General features: G+C 33.3%; 1 protein-coding gene across 14 annotated transcripts in view; it reads right to left on the bottom strand.

Annotated features, from left to right (window-relative positions):
* C2CD5 (C2 calcium dependent domain containing 5) overlaps positions 1 to 17,796 on the bottom strand; it is a 96,348-nt gene that overhangs the window by 56,906 nt on the left and 21,646 nt on the right. For 5 of the 14 annotated variants that reach the window (XM_030804829.1, XM_030804832.1, XM_030804840.1 and 2 more), the window contains 4 exons: positions 12,447 to 12,598; positions 7,762 to 7,847; positions 7,115 to 7,147; positions 1,468 to 1,576 (listed from right to left, as the gene is read on the bottom strand). In XM_030804829.1, coding sequence (XP_030660689.1) covers positions 1,468 to 1,576; positions 7,115 to 7,147; positions 7,762 to 7,847; positions 12,447 to 12,598 — 380 coding nt within the window. Of the gene's footprint in view, positions 1 to 1,467; positions 1,577 to 7,114; positions 7,148 to 7,761; positions 7,848 to 12,446; positions 12,599 to 13,566; positions 14,990 to 17,796 lie in introns of those variants that run through there. The other 9 variants (XM_030804833.1, XM_030804837.1, XM_030804841.1 and 6 more) reach the window with 5 other exon arrangements.

Genomic DNA, 17,796 nt, shown 5'->3' with positions numbered 1-17,796 from the left:
AAAGCATTTTACCCTTCTTTTTTTTTTTTTTTTTTTTTTTTTTTTGAGACAGAGTTTCGCTCTTGTCGCCCAGGCTGGAGTATAGTGGCGCAATCTCGGCTTACTGCAACTTCCACCTCCCGGGTTCAAGCAATTCTCTGCCTCAGCTTCCCGAGTAGCTGGGATTACAGGTGCCTGCCACCACGCTCAGCTAATTTTTGTATTTTTAGCATTTTACAGGCATGAGCCACTGTGTCCGGCCACTCTTCTTTTTATAGCTGTCAATACAAGCCTCACAAAGAGGTCACCGGATGTGACAATTTAAAATTTTCAAAAATATATACATCTACATGCCAAATAAGAATACTAATATAACTTCAGGTTTAACGTATGTTGATTGAGCATCTAGTCAATGAGAGATGCAAGAACACATTCCATATGGAAAGTTCCCAATATTCATCATGCTTATTTTAGACGTAGAAAAATCACCAGAGGATTTCTGTTCCAAGGGCCTGAATCCAGTGGGACTTTGAGGCCTACTTGTTTTTATAATTATGATCCTATGTTTTAAAGAAGTAAGCTACTATTCTTACTTGTTTGCTTAAACATAAAAGAAACTGGAGGACCGCATGTTAGTTTGCTCATCTGTTTTTCAATTCTTAACTACTCTAGACAACACTCACAATTACTTTGTTGCCCATGCTGGATTCCACCAATGACAGAGTGGAATCCCAGCACAGTGCTGGGATCTGGGTTCTGTGTCTCCTGAGTGCTGCCTGGGCAGACTGGAGGGGACAGGTGGCCGTGGTCAAAGACAGTCCCAGTGTGTTCAAGTTACACAATAAGCTCTAAGAAACGACAGCTCCAGTCGCCTGCTCAGGAAGAGGGTCTTTGACCCATGGACTGGTCTCGTTCCCTCTGCTACCTGTCTGTTCCTATGATACCCACAGTGTTTACACAGGTCTTGTTGTGTTGCCCAGGTTGTTGCCCAAGTCTGGCTATGTTGCCCTGGGCTCAAACTATCCTCCTTGCCCCAGCCTCCTGAGTAGCTGGGACAACAAGCACATGCTACTGTGCCCAGCTTTACAATTACATTTTTTAAAATACCTGTTTTAAGAACAAGGAAAATAAGTAATCTATAAAAAGCTACTGCTAATGAAAAGAACTAACATCTTAAACTAATGGCCATAATGGTCAATTTATAAAAATGATTATCTCCCCTGGGTCAAAGAAAAGTTATTTAAGGATTTCCTTAAAGTGATATTGTGACCAAAAATAAATCAAGATTTGTTTTTTACAGAAAAGTAACTAAAATACACTTAGTTTATTTATAATTGAGATGACTACAAATATATTAAAGTAACGTGCTAGTTTATACTTTCTTTTCATTTCTCCTTTCAGATAGATTTGGCTTTAAAAAATCATAAAAATCAACTTTAATAACCACAATTTAAATAAAGGAAACATTGAAACTTTTTAAGAACATACCAGGATTGTGGATACGATCCAAAAGCTTCACAGAACGTGCACTAACTACACCCCCAACGTGTACAAGGAATCCAGGAGGAAATGCCGTCAAGGTAAAAAATGGAAATTCCTAGTGGAAAGAATAGGGGAAAAATACAACTTATCGTGTGTAAAGTGTAAAAAATTTGCTTATTAAAAAGCTTGTCATAGCAAATGTATTACATCCGTTGAAATAAAAGTTCACCCATTATACATTACACATGCTTTGTAATTAAAAGTTTTATTAAATGTTTAGAGTTTCAAATCCATTTCCCCATATATACAATGTTATACAGAATCCAAAGACCCATTTCATCAGTTCTCAATGAGGAAAAAAAAGTGTTCTTTCAATTTAAGATATTTGAAACACACTCTTCCTTCCTCTGAATCTCCAACTCTGATGGAACTTCTCAATGAGATGAGGGAACTGCCTTATCCCTCTACCCCATTATCTATTTCTCAGTGGTTTAGACACCCCCTTCACATGAACACCCAGTATAAGACACTGGTAAAGACTCTAAAAACCTGGGGCCAAGGGATCTAAATGAAAGTGGGACCAAAGGAGGGTAACTGAGAGGATAAGCAGTGTGGGTTAAGAAAAAGAAGATAGTGGCAAATATCAAGTTGAGGTGGGTAGAGAATCATTGTGTGAGGTTACTCTTATCAACACCGATGTGGCAGGAACAAATACAAGTGCATAAAGGTACATTAAGGAAAGGTGAAAGGTACATAGATAACGGATAGGAAGGCAATAAAATTCCACAAGTTCTTGCAAGCTTTATTCTCTCCTTCTCTCTTAAAGAATAAAATTCATCAACTTAGAGACAAAGAGAAACACAAAAAAGAGAAATGAAAAAGCTGAGAAAGGAAATTCATTGAAATAGCACCCAATAAGAAAATGGAGCTCCTGTGGAAACATGGAGGCCCCTCACATTACACAAATTGGATGCAAGTAAGGAAAACTTGATGTTTGACCTGTCTGGCTGCAAGATTAATGTAGCTCACTTAACTGGAATCACTTACCAGTAGCCTCAGCTACTTAGAACATAATTGAGCATAATTGAGAAAAATAAGCAAAACAGGGCTCTCAACAGTCAAAAGAACTGTTAACGGTCTCAAGCACTAAAGCTCATATACTTTATTCATAGGAGACTCCCACACATCATATTCATACTATATTATAGTAGTCATAAATTTTTATCTTAAGAACAAACAATTCTAAAATTTATCATGATCTTATTTTCAAGACCACCTCAGATTAAATGCAACAAATAAAAGCTGGTAAAGAGATAGAGAATACCACTAGGAGCAGGCTCATTAAAAGCAGCAACAATTATTCACTGGCTGCTTCAAGCATGGAGAATATAAACTCACAAAAGCATGATCACAAAGCACAGCAACTTGGAATCATTTTGCACAAAAGCAATCAGTCCTGTGCACTTCAGTAACCCATGAAGGTTGAGTATAAAAAAAATTTCTAAAATTTATTTAGAAATAAATTTAGTTCAAATTTAGAAGTAATCTTTAAACAAGAAAAAGAAAAATTTACGCTATGTAAGAAGAGAGTAAAAAAACTAGTCTATGGAAGTGGTTAGGTGTGGCCCAGCAGAAAGGTAGAGGGAAAATAAGGAAGAGGATGGAAGGAGAGTACGTCACTTATAATAAATGTATTATAGTATGTTTAGTCAAAATGCATCCTTATTTCCATTTAAACTTCTTTTTCTGTCCTCCAAGTTTTATTCCTGGAAATCTAATAAAAACTGTACAAGCTAGAAGATTACCTCATAATGAATTCATATTTATTATTAGGAAATTTGAACGTAAATGAAGTTTTGAGTCATAAAAATATTTGAATGGATTTATTGTTAGGCACAGCACACACAGGGGTAATTACACAACAATATAAGTATTAAGAAAGAAGTTGGGAAAACAGTTTGGTAATCACTGAGCAAGTCCATTTGAACTTTGCAAATGTGAGTTTTAAATGAGAAATGTATAGGTAAGCTTATATTATTAATAATGTAGTTAGGTCTTTCAGATTTTTTTTTTTCAGTGTTAGGATCACTTAAATTTTAATATTTCCTCAAAATATCTGAGGCATGTGGTGGTCTCACAGAATAAAAAATCACTTTATATGTCATGTCTATACTTAAATCTTTTAAATATCTAGAAAAGAGATATTGAAAATAACATTTTTGTAAGCTAAATGGAAGACAGTACTTCCTTTTTCCTTCTAAAGAAATAAAATAGGTAAATTATGTATTAGAGAACATTTTCATATAAGATTTTACGTAAGTATGAATAAATGAACCTAAATGACTTCTCAATTCAGGGTTCTTTACCCTTCTCCCCAAAGTTCTTTGTTTGGGATAAAGAAACGAGGGGAAGCTGGTCAGAAGCTGGTCAGAAAGAAACACACAGGGTGATGGCTGCCCATTGAGGCCACGACCCACTCTCCACCTCACATGTCCCCAGTTCACCTAATCGGCACACCAATTCACTCTAAAACACAAAATTTAACCTATAATAAATAAAAATGTCATTGTTATTTAACCAAAACTCCGTCTTCATACAATTCTCTCATGAGAAGTGCTACTGCTGAAATCTATAGCAGATTGTTAAGTACCTATCATCACCACGATAACTAGCAACTACTGTCAAGTACTTCTATGTGCCAGGCCCTGTAGCCTGTGCTTTATAACCTTTCCCATATGAGAGAATACTATTATCTCAATTTTTTATATGAAAAACTGAAGTCAAGAGAGCCTTTTATTCCTAGATTCTTTATAAGCAACAAACTTTATCATCTGGTTTCACTGTCGTTTAGAGTTAAGGATTTGATTTTATTACACCTGATGAATTTATAGATTTTTCTTCTGTTTAAAAGAATAGCTTCTGCCGGGCACAGTGGCTCACGCCTATAATCCCAGCACTTTGGGAGGCTGAGGTGGGTGGATCACCTGAGGTCAGGAGTTCAAGACCAGCCTGGTCAACATAGTGAAACCCTGTCTCTACTAAAAATACAAAAATTAGCCAGTTGTGGTGGCGGACGCCTGTAATCCCAGCTACTCAGGAGGCTGAGGCAGGATAATTGCTTGAACCCTGGAGGCAGAGGTTGCAGTGAGCCAAGATCATGCCATTGCCCTCCACCCTGGGCAAGAAGAGCAAAACTTCGTCTCAGTGAAAAAAAAAAGAATAGCTTCCTTAAGATTAGCCCAAGCACATCCTGCTTTCAATGCCTAGATGTGAATTTCAGGAACTGCAGAAGAAATTTTCTCCAGAAAGTCTTCATATTTAAAGTAGCTTTCCCTGTGGTACCTAGATAAAGTTACATGCTGATGCTTTGACATAAGCCAAGGGCAGGCAGCATAAAAATATTTAATAGTGTGTGCTCAAAGACAGTTTAGTTGAAAAATCATCAGAGCACAATGGGAGTATTATTTTAAAAAGAGATTTAAATAGGATTTTTCTTAGGAGAGATTTAAGTAGTTTATTCTTTAAATCAAACACTCTTTTTATTATTGCAAAAGACTAAACTTTCTAGATATAAAATCCATAACAGATTTCTACCATGATTTATTGTACAATTTTACTCCCACTTCTAAAAAGATCAAAATTCTTCAAGAGTTCACCTTATATTAATGTTTCCCAAAATGTGTTCCTCACTAACAGGTATTTAAAAAGGAAAGTTCTATGGTAAAATGTACTTGTGAAATACTAGGTTAAACTAAGTTAACTAGGTTTCTTGACTGAAGGAACTAAAGAAGTACTTCCATATTTTCTCACAGGTAAAATAAAAGTCATATTGAAAAACAAATCTGGCTGAGCACAGTGACTCATGCCTTTAACCCCAGCACTCTAAGAGGCTGAGATGGGAGGATCACTTGAGCCCAGGAGTTCGAAACCAGCCTGGGCATCATAGAGAGAGCCTCTCTCCTAATTAATTAATTAAATATCTATTTACTTTACATCAAAAAATTCATAGGTGGAACTTAAATCTAAATAAAACTTTTATCTCTATTTCTCATCTCCCAAAAACCTGGCAATGCTTCTGTGGAGTAAAGAATAACACTTTTAATTTTGACAACTACTACTTGAATAATCTGTAAAAGAGATTGGGCAAATAAAGTTTCTCTTTCCTCAAGAAAAAAAAAAAAAAAAAAGCCATATAATTTATTAAGGGTGGTTTACCAAAAGGATAGAAATGAATATTAAAGAAAGGAATATAAAACATCATGTAAGTAGATCATGTCAGTGACATAATCTAGTGTTCAGATTAGCAGAATTAAGTCATATCTGAACACATATGGGGAGAATTCTTCATACTTCTTGCTTTTCCCAAAACAAAAGCCATACTAATGGCAGTCACAAGTGAATAGGAAAGCCAAAGATGATAATGCTTTGGCTGCTTACTTCGTACACAAGGTAGAGAAGTACTTTCATAAACTTAAGCAACTGCTACTTCGAGGTTAGACGATATAGATGTACTGCCAACTCAGGACTGACAAAGTTGTAAATGAAAACCATAGTTCTCTACACCTTTGCTGTTAATTCCATGAAGATTATTTAGTAATCTATGTCCAATGTGTAAACGTGTCCAAAATTTTAAGAATATTTAAATGCATATCTGCAAACACAAATTTTATCCAAACTAATTCAAAATGGTTTTCACTGCTTAATATTTTTTTCCCTTAAAGTGAGATGGTTTTTAAAGATTCTTGGTACAGACAGCAAGTCACAGGCACAACATACAAGTAAAATCTTATTATATCGAATTTCAAGGGAACCCACATTTTTCTGTTGATGTGAATTCCAGAATGGTAATTTGATTATAAGCAAGCATATTCCTATTGTGAAAAACTCTGTAGAGAACATAATAATGGGACAGGGAAAAAGAGCATTCTGGCCTAAAAAAATGCTAAGTGGACACACACACACACACACACACACACACCTTCATTCTGACCCTCTTCAACGTTTTCAGTCTTTTGTTATATTTGGTTTTAATAGTGATTTGAATGTTTAGGTGGGCCTTTTGGTGGCAGTTGTAGGTTTGCCTGCAAGGTGCGAGAGTAGCTGGAAGGTAACTGCTGCTTGATAGAGCATGAAGCAAAAAATGAGCTAAAGCCTCATTGCTTAGTTCAGCTCTGCTCTCTCCAGACTTGCCTAGGTAAACAGTGCATACACAGATACTGTCAGCATAAGGAGGGAAAAGTCTAGAAAATAAATTGTACCAACCTCTAGAGGAGAAATACTTTAGTTTTATGAAATGTATCCTTTTACAGGTATTTACTCTTTCACCTTTTTTTCCCCCAAATGCTAGTGTAATACAGAACATGTAAAAGAAAATTCTGTAAATGCTTATAGCTTCCAAATCAGACACAATGAAAGCTATAGAACTATGTCTTAAAATTATTGACATGACATATATAACATGCACCATATTAGTTAGAAAAAAGAACATGAGTCTCACAGTGCTATTAAATTTAAAAAAAAAACTTTGCATTACAAAAAGAAAAACGCTGTCAACATTTGCTAAAAGCTTAAATAAAACTTAAATGACCAAGATTAAAACTAGAAAAGCTATCAGTACAAGAAATAGGCTCTCACACATTTTTCAGAAACATACCCGCCTTCTACAGAACCTATGAGGCGATCCTCCCTTAGCAATGAAGTTTATTTAAAAAAAAAAAAGAGAGAGAGAGAAATCATCCAAAAACTGTCACTGCTTATTTTCCCAATCAACAAATATAGCTAAATCTCAAACTTACAATAACTAAAATAGATGCATTATACTGAATAACCACATTATTTATATTAATGTTTAGAAATATAGAATCTGTACATTTCTTATTCCTAAGAGATTGGTCAATGATAAAAGTAATCTCAGCAAATAAATATATTTATATACTAAGGAATTATTTTTAATATAATAAAATGCTACTGGAATTTTTTTTCTGCAAAAATGTTTACCATCTCCTTTCCAATAATAAATGTAATGGAAAATTACTTCAGCATTCAATAGGTATTCTCAAAAATAGTATTTCTGATAAAAGATAAAACGACAAAAATTATTATTATGTAAGTATTCCAAATCAAAAGTAATTATCCATAAACAAATTAACTTTGACATCTTAAATCCATTTTGGACTTCAAAACTGCAATACTATAGATATGTAACCAAAACAGTTCATGAAAACATGTAAGTACATGGAAGCATAAAATAAAAAAGTCATATTAACAGTGTAAGAACAAAGAATATCAAGTGAATCTTACCCTCTGTTCCAACGCTGATTGAGTCTGTTGTCTTAAAAGAGCTTTAAAGGGCCCCCCTTCTTTTCCAGCACTACCACTTCCCATTCCTACAGAACATCAGTACATAAATAACAACCAAAAAAACAACTATAGAAACAAAGTTTAATTGCATTCCTCTTCATAAACATCATGAGTTGAAATGTGATAAAATGATCGAAACATTTAAAGCATTGGGGATGACAACTAAAGCACATATTTTACTCTACTTTTATTCAGTTTTCTTTAGATGCAAGATGTCAGAGCCCTACTGACCCCAGCTAGTTTTGGACTTAATTTTTTCTGAAAATTATAAGAAAAATTATGTACAGGTGATGAATCTTTGTGTAATATTCCATTTTAAAAGCTGAGCCTTTTAATTAAAATAATCAAGATAATAACAATTACTATGCTAACAATTTAAGAATACTAAAAAATGAGAAATACAAAATATCTGATTAAATGTAAATATAGAGACAAAAGCACTACTTGTGCTCACTGAAAATATTCCAAAATTCTCTAGAAAACACAAAATTTAGGTGAGTTTGAAATATAGTCTAATCTATTTTCTTATAACTTCCCATTTCTAAACATATCATGACAAAACAGTATTAATTTCATACGTGTCAACTCATTCACAAAAATCAACATAAACTTTTTTTAAATAAACAAAAAATCACGGACATGTAATAGACACATCATAAATGTACATAGTTATGAATGAAAAATCTTTCCCAAGCTCTTAGATGTATTTTTTACGGCTTAATTTTAAATTTCTTTCCCTACCTTATTTTATTGTTCTGACCATGCCAATAGATCAACTATGGTCAAAGAATCATAGAAAGCAGGGGACAGGTAAGAAGCCAGTGCTCTACAGACTAGAGTTAATCCCATCCCTTTCAAAACGGAAGATGCATACAGCCAAATTGACCACAATGACTTAAAAAGGAACTAATTAACTTTTACATTTTTAGCTGTTCTTGGATAAGGAAACAAAGGTTAGCATATGTATAGTCTCATTCTGTTCTTAAAAACAAAAAAATGGTTTTTCTTATAGTAATCTGAACATTATTTTCAGAGACTATACAATACTAAACATAGAAATGAAACTAAGATCTTTATATGAAGCATATTAAAAGCCAGAAAATAAAATGTAAATTTGTACTGATAATTGAAATATCAGAAAATATAGCAGAAAAATTTAATAACTAATGCAACAGACAGAAAAAAGATAATGAAAGAATATCACCAAAATGAGACTTAAACTGATTCAAACAGAATAATTTACTAATGTAATCATATGGTTTAGCAACATGATGATACAGGTCCAATGTGAATGGAGTTGGTATGAAGGGAAAGAAAGTAAAGCATCTAAAACAGAAACTGTAGTAATAAGAATCTAATAATATTAGAAATACCTAGACCTATGTCCTTATATAATTTTTTAATATATAAAATAATTTGGCAGAATATTCATGATTAGCCATCAAGTAATCCTCAATTATATCCTTATAATTCCAATTATTTAACTCTGACTACCGGTAAGAAAAATAATAGAAAAGCATCTTGTATAAAATACCCAATAATTTTTTACAGCATGAAAAAGAAAGGGATTAAAAAGCTGACATAATGTGATCCTACCAGAAGCAGCCAGGAACAACTCTTCACTGAAAGAAACACTTTTCCTCAGAACTGGGCTGACAAGGCTAGAATGATGAGGGGTAAGGCTAGATTCCGAGAGGAGGAGACAGGACTTTTTAAGATGAAGGGAACCACAAGAGAGAGAGGGGGAGCTGGGACACAGGTAAATCCTAGGTCCCTGTGGGTAAGGTGCTGTGGAGGAAAGTAGCAGAGAAAAGATGCAGATTCAGAAGATGATCAGAAAATGCAGGCTAAGGAAAGCAATGATGAGGCAAAATATAACAATAAAAATGAACTTTAAAATGTACAGACAAATTACACTAAGCAAATGAAAAGTCACTAGCAAGACCATCTATCCCACACAATGTAAATAAAAGGCATAGTCTAAAACTTAACAAACCTTTACAAACTTCACATTCATTAAAATTTTTTAAATCACTAACTTAGGATTTTATGTGATTCTAATAACTTTTAATTGATGTCTTCAAAGTACTTAACTTGCCTGCCCTTTTTGGCTTAAGAATTTGTAAGATTAAAATGTACCACATTTTCAAATTTTTAGAGCCAGACTTGTTGCCTAAAATATAAACACTTATTTAAAGTTATAAAAGTGCAGTACTTCAAATGTTACTAACTAAAAGATAGCATCAATGGGTACTTTAATTGAATACCCATAAAAAATACTCAGTACTGGATTAGGTAAACAGTTGTCAGTATTAATTTTAATATTAACTTCTTTCTGTCCAGTTTTGAGATATATATTAATACTTTTCTTTTTCCTCTAAAATGTTTAATTCTTTACTCTGATCATAGTATTATTTGCATTTACAGAGATGTGAGTACCCTAAGGGTCAGATACCCTCTATAAAAACTATACCTAGTTAAAAGACTGGCTAAAAAAAATAAGCTAAAATCAGGTGTCAAGTCAATATTCTAACACTAGTAAATCTAAAATTCCACTATTAGATACTTGGGAAAAAATATAAAAATAAAACCTTGTAAATGTCAAAAATTAGTATCTACAGAAATATAAAATTTTTTAAAAGAGACCTACCAGAAATACAGATAATGTAGCTTTAACTACAAACAGAAAAAAAACCAACTTTCTCAGTCTAAATGTTATTAACTTTATTCTACTTTTGGATTCCCAAATAAAGTATAATCAGCTTATCTCTGTCCATTATTCCTCAAGACACTGATTCTGATGTAGGTAAATTAGAAGGCAGAAAATCATGAAACACAGGCTGAAATTATAGTTTTAGAATTTTTATAGCAATCACAAATTTGCCATTTGAAGTCTTCATGAGAAATAGAAGTGCTCCTCAGGACAATTCAGAGATATTTAGGGACTCATAATATAAGGCCAAGGGGCTGAAAATTGCTAATATTATATAAATAAACTATTCAAGTAATAAGTAATTTTAGGAAAAACAAAATTATTTAGAGGTAGCTTATAAATACAGGAATACATGAGGGTAACACCCTATTTGTAAATAAATTTTTTTAAACTAAAAATTTGGAGCCAGAAGATAAAATACGACAAGTTCATTGGTATTTATTCCTTGACAATCTTCTTTAGGCTTGGCCTTTTTGGTATATTTAAAAAAAAAGAAAAAAGAAAAAAGAAACAGAAACACCAAGGAAACGCTTTCCAAACTTCATCTGTGGTATGGGAAAAAAATAAAATAATAATAATAATAAAAAATAAATAAAGGTCCGGAATATGCAGTCTGTGGACCAAAGTCTCAAAAATATTTTTTTAAACTTATTACTCAAATAGTAATGTAAGTCTTTCTTGTCTTGACTGTCATGAATTTTAAGGCCACAGTCTCTTACTCTTTATCTGAAAAAAAAAAAAAAAATCTTTTTTCACTACAATCTGGATGGTTCCCTTTTTATGGCATAAACCTGGTAAGGTGCCAAATTCCAAAGCATCCATTACTGTCAAATAACTACATTATTTGTAGACATTATTCACAATTATCTAGAAAAATGAAGCTGTTATCTTCAAGAAAACAGGTGTTTATAATTATCTTTGTATTTTACGACTTCATTTATAAAAACAGAAATTAAATCTATAGGCTTTTTAAAAAATGATCTTTCCTTAGAAGTAGCACTGCTTTGGATTTAGACTTCTTTTCCTTGTTTTCACAAAATCTAGGATTGTTTTGTAAATTTCTTTTCTAACATACATATAGAGCTATTAAAAATATTAACTAAAAATAACAAATAAGAACTATGTTTTAATCATCTGATGGGAAAACTGTCAGACAAAAATACTATTTATAAAAATTTCATCACTGCTAACTATAAGTTTTTTAATTTATTTTAAATTTTTCTAAACAATAATAATTTAATGATTTAAATAAGTTTATTCTAAGGTATAAGGAACTAATTTGATTTTTCATCAACTTTTTATCATAAAACATATTCATAAAAACCCAGAAATCATTCATCAAAATACAATAGAAAAGAAAATATAAATTTAATGAACAAAAAAATTTAAGAATAAGTAAAAATGCTATTTTCTAACCTAGAAAGACTAGTAAAACCAAACATTTTAAATACCCAGTTAATAGATAGATGTACACTAATATAACCATTTCAGTGGTTTAAAGTTTTTTCATAATAAAATCTTAGAATTATATTCATTAATAGGCAGAAATAATAAATTCAAAAATGCTTGTATGCAATTGATTGCAAGCTACTAGTGTTACTTTTTAGTCAAATGTTTTAAGATGTTATTCCTCTTAATTCGAGCATAAAATGAAAAATGTCTATATGCCAAAATAAATCGTGGACTTTGATATCTACACTGTGATTAAGTCAATGAAATGTAGACAAGATAATTTCTGAATTATACAAAATTTTCATATTTTAATTGCAGTAACTGAAAATGGTCAGTATTTACATTTTCTTTTTAACTTAAGTGCCAAAAACAAGAGGAAAGATTTGGATGGAAAGCTAATAAGAAATAGAAACAAATTTTTAAAAAAAGAAAAAACAAAAGGTGGGTGGAAGCGCCTTACCAGTTTTGGGTGTCAAACTCAAATCTGTGTCAGAAGAAGAGGACTGTCGACTGTAGGACTTGGAAGGTGAAAAGGAATAGGTTTGGTTTTTCAGAGGGGTTGAGGGTCCTGATGAGTGAGTATTGGGATTGGGATCTTCATTGAAGGGAATCCTGCCAGAAGAAGGTGGAGAAATATTAAGTAATCATGTGCCAAAGGACTTGACAGGTGGCAGCATGATCCAAACACCAGGAAAGAATTGGGGCAGGGCCAGCAGTCATTTCTTACGTGTGGAGCTGGGAATGAGGCCAAAGACAACCAATTGCTGTTTAACCATTCATCACTCTCCAGATAAATATTATCTGCATTGAAACAGTTAATAAGCCAAGTGAAAAAGCAAAAAAGCATGAAATGACAGACTAAGGGGATAAAAAATATCAAAAGGAGAAATAAAAAGAATATATGACAAAATATTTTCAAATAATGCTGTAAGTTACAAAAGAAAAATGGTAACTACAAATGGTGTGTGTAAATATTCATAATTGTTTTTATATTTGCACACACACAGATATCCTCAAAAGAAAAAATGTTTCCTTATCCTATAGCAGCAAGAGTGCCACAGCTAAAAACACAGCAGAGAGAAAAATGAATACAGCTACACAGAAACATTGCATTTAATGCGGAATAGTTGCTTACCTGTTCTCCAATAGCTCTCTTCCACAGAATGAAATAAGACCTACTGTAATAGGTTTTGTATATAAAGAAAATAAGCAAATTGGAAGCTTTGGCAGCTATTTCATTTAGAATCTAATCATCAATTTTATTTTTAAACAAATGCAGAAATATAAAAATATATATGGGAGGATTCGCCGCAAAATTCACAGTACACATATACAAAATAGCATTATTTGAGGATCTGTGGAAGAGACTTTGGAAGCTGGAAGAATACCTTCACTTCCATATAGTTAGAGACTCTGTGGCAGCTAAATACAGAAGTTCCTCACTGCAGCTGGACTTCGAGTAAGAAAAGGATGAAGTAAAGACTTGTGGTACCTGCCTACACTACCTGCCTGCCTGCCTCTGCAGCCACTCTGCCCGTGGCCTGCATCTCCCCAGCTCTGGAGTCTGAGCAGTCTCGTACCAGTATAGATGAGAGTGGGAACAGACACAGAGAAGTTCTGAGTAAGTCGTGAGCCAGTAGCAGTGTGAATTGGGCTGTTGTGAGTCGAGCGGCATCCATGGCTTGGAGGATGAACCAGCGGAGACCTGAGGGAATTTGTGGTCAAAGTGGAAGAAAAGAAAACAATACATACAACAGATTGCAGAGTTATGTTAAAATAATTTCAAAGGAGCTTTAGTTAGGGAAGAGAACTTATTTTTTTAATCCCTAGCATGCAAAAAACAAGTTGAAATTGAAAAATAGCTAAATATTAATTTGTTAGGATATAGCCATAGTTTTAAAGTATCAGATTAATAAATTAAGTGTGATTAATTTATTAATTGAGAATAAGAAAATGGCAAGCAGAATAGTCAATGAAATTAAATGAGAACAAGACTAAGATCTGTATTTTAAGTTTCCTTAAAATATTTGTTATTATCTTCATCACAATAGAACTTACTATGCACTATTTATGGAGAGGGACGCCCATAAAAGTAAAAAGTCAAATATAAAGTTCTTATATTACCTTTGAAACTGAGATATGAATTGCTGATATAATTAATTATATTTTCTATAAAGGAAGTTAAATAACTGTCTAGGCTACTAAGACAGGGGTACTTAAGAATATGAGAGATGATAGCATAAGGAGAAATGAGTGAACTAATTGGATATACGCAGATAAACATATTCCAGTATTTCAATACACCAAATATATAGCTTAAAATCAGGTTACAATGGAAACAAAACAAGGGGACCTTGCTTTTAAAGACACCTTCATAAAACAATGTCAGTAACTTTGGCTCTCATACAGAATATATCATATAAACTATATTCCAAATCAAAATTTTATATCTACTTACATCCTATAATAAACCATATCTGTGTGTGTGTATACTTAGAGCAGTTATACAAGTATATATTGATATATAAGATTTGAAATTTTTAAGAAAAAATTTGGCTAAAAGGATTACATTGAATGTTGTAAAAAGGTAAATTACATAAATAAGAATCCTGAATTTAATATCAGCAATTATTTCATTATGCAATGCCTTTGCTTACACACAATGAGGGAAACAGAATCACATGAATCATATGTGAGTACACTCTGAAAAACTATCATCCCCATTTTTTAGAACACAAATTAAAGGCAGGCAAAGAGCCCAACTTAACCTGATCTTTTTTTTTCTTTTCCATTGCTATATGACTGACTGCCCAGGAACATTCCCCAATTCACAATTTGTCAAGGTTCAAACATGAGCTATCACTAACTGATCATAATAGTCCTTCCTAAGGTCTACAGACTAATTTCTGAAAATATTACTGATTTTACAATAGGAGAACTGTTTCTACATTTGTTGCTAATAGAAATTAAAAGGTATGGCCGGGCGCGGTGGCTCACGCTTGTAATCCCAGCACTTTGGGAGGCTGAGGCGGGCGGATCACGAGGTCAGGAGATCGAGACCACGGTGAAACCCCGTCTCTACTAAAAATACAAAAAAAAAAATTAGCCGGGCGTGGTGGCGGGCGCCTGTATTCCCAGCTACTCGGAGAGGCTGAGGCAGGAGAATGGCATGAACCTGGGAGGCGGAGCTTGCAGTGAGCCAAGATTGCGCCACTGCATTCCAGCTTGGGCAACAGAGCGAGACTCCATCTCAAAAAAAAAAAAAAAAAAAAGAAATTAAAAGGTATTTACTATAATGGATAAAAATCAAACAATTCATTGGTGATCTACTTTTACACCAAAAAATGAGTAAGGTTTTGTTTTTGTTTTTATTTCTCCGCTGAAGTGAGAAAAAGTATAGGAATTCTCAAAAAGAATTAAAAAATCCAAGACTTAAAAATAAACAATGCTATATTTATTATAATCAGTAGTATACACAGGAGAATTTGTCTCGTATTACTTTTTTTAAGTAAAGAAGCAATAACTCATACTTAAAAGCACTTTCTATTGTCAAGAGAGTTAAGCTGGAAAAAACCAAAGGGATTTATAGTGTGCATGACACTAAACATCAAAAAGAAAAAAACAAACTTAGGAAGTAGAACACACCACTAATGTAGGTAAAATAAAATGAAAAAACTAAAATGAACAGTGTAAAATGTTCAAATTATGGCATCAAATTAAAATTCAAATACACTGGAACATGACCATAATGTGCTCTTGGAGTTTTCGGATTTGATCAGTCTCTCTGCATGAAAGGATGCCTCATAATAACCTGTGGTATTTATAATATTAATATTCCTTTCCAGTCAGTCAATAACATAATCTAAACCACCTTTTATCAAATTCCTGTCTAGAACCAACAATATTACATAATTAAATACCAGAATAGTCATAATCAGCTGAATCATAAAATAGGCTTTGAAACAGAACCCAAATTGCTTCATTATCAAAAAATACAATGAAGCCAGTTGAAATAAAACAGCCTGAGTATTGAGGGTTTTTAAAAAATAACTTGACTTAATTAGTAAGACGCCTTTTAGAAAATCCTAAGGAAGGAACTTACGTTTATTGTGAGGCTACAGGATTAGAAAAGGAGAAAACGTATACAATCCCAGAAGATTTACACTAATAGAACTCTTCCTGAATGCATGCAAAACATATCCCCTTGCTATCTGTATTTCATTCTAAGGAACCAACAGGTAATATAGCTTTGTCATTCTCCTTCCACTAGGTAACTTACTTAAATTTGCTTAAACTTGCACTTTAATTTGCTAGTAAATATTTACTGAAATTTGCCACAGAGAGAGGGAAAAAAATCTGAAACCCTCAAAAAGCTAAACCTGCAATCTGACTCTACTGCTGGCAGCTGGCAATTCTTATCTTTCTAGGAGATATTTTAAATACAATATAAAGCAAATTCATTCTTCGATTTATTTAAAACAATTATTTCATTTACCAATGTGTTTCCAAATAAAATTAAGCAGTATGTAACACTGTGCTTCCTCTTATGAATAAAATTCAACCCAAATGACTAATGGCCAGCAGAAATAAAATGGCTAAACAAAAAGAATGCACTTAAGATAAAGATGAAAACTTCATTTTAAAAAAGATGGTGAAAAAACATGTTTTTTCATACTATGATACCTTTCTATTCAACCCCTCCTGACTACTGAAATGGGAAACGTTTTAGGTTTCCTGACTATACAACTCTGACTCCCTGATTATCTAGGACAGGAGTCCACAAACTACAGACTGCAGTCCAAATCTGTCCTACCATCTGTTTTGTAAGCAAGTTTTATTTGAACACAGCCACACTGTACTCACTTGCATGCTGTTTATGTTTGCTTTTGTGCTACAATGGCAGTTATGAAGTAGCATTAGCAAAAACTAAATCATTTACCTGTACCATTTGGTCATTCACAGAAAAAGTTTGCCAACCCTTGACTTAGAAGAATCTCTAGATGAGTGGTCTTCAACCGAAGTACTAAAGGCATTTAGGATGAAACAAGTCTTCATTGTATAGGGTTGTCCCTTGCTGTGCAGGATAGTCAGGCTTTCTAGTCCCCAACAGGACCTAGCACTCTAATCATTATGACTGAAAAATCTTGTTCCAAACACTCTGTGTTGACAGTCATGACCACCATCATGTTGAAAATCTCTGCCTCTGACACAATGATGACACACACAGGCCAAATCAAGCCAACAGAAGTGTTTTGCAGGACCACACATAGATTTTCTAAAATGTATGACTAAATTTCTTTAGAAAAGGGATCAGCAAACTCCTTTTTTTGTAAAGAAAGACAAGAGATTGTATGGACAGACCCTAAAGTATTGGCCTTTCCCAGAAAAAGTTTGCCAACCTTGGCTTTACAGGAAGTAGTATACTCTATTTAATTACACTCAGTTAGTTTATTCATATAAATCCCCTGGCCTCTACACATTTGAGTTTAAGACTTCTGCACAAATCAATTTTTCCTGCTTTATATACTATGTGGCCAGTAATAAGTATAATTGGATTATCTGGTAGAGGGTTTTAAGCATTCCTCAGAAAATAAAATACCACACAATGCTTGAATATTCATTTTATGCTTTATATATGCAGTGTGTCTAAATATCTGGAATAAGTTTAATTTTATATTACTTAATTTGTTTCGTATTAAGATGGTATAGGCTGGGCACAGTGGCTCACACCTGTAAATCCCAGCATTTTGGGAGGTCAAGGCAGGTAGATCACTTGACCCCAGGAGTCTGAGAACAGCCTGGGCAACATG

The sequence above is a fragment of the Nomascus leucogenys genome, chromosome 23 (assembly GCF_006542625.1).
Source record: "Nomascus leucogenys isolate Asia chromosome 23, Asia_NLE_v1, whole genome shotgun sequence".
Taxonomy (NCBI): Eukaryota; Metazoa; Chordata; class Mammalia; order Primates; family Hylobatidae; genus Nomascus; species Nomascus leucogenys.
The sequence above is the reverse complement of the archived record's forward strand: the minus strand, read 5'-3'. Positions and strand labels throughout refer to the sequence as shown.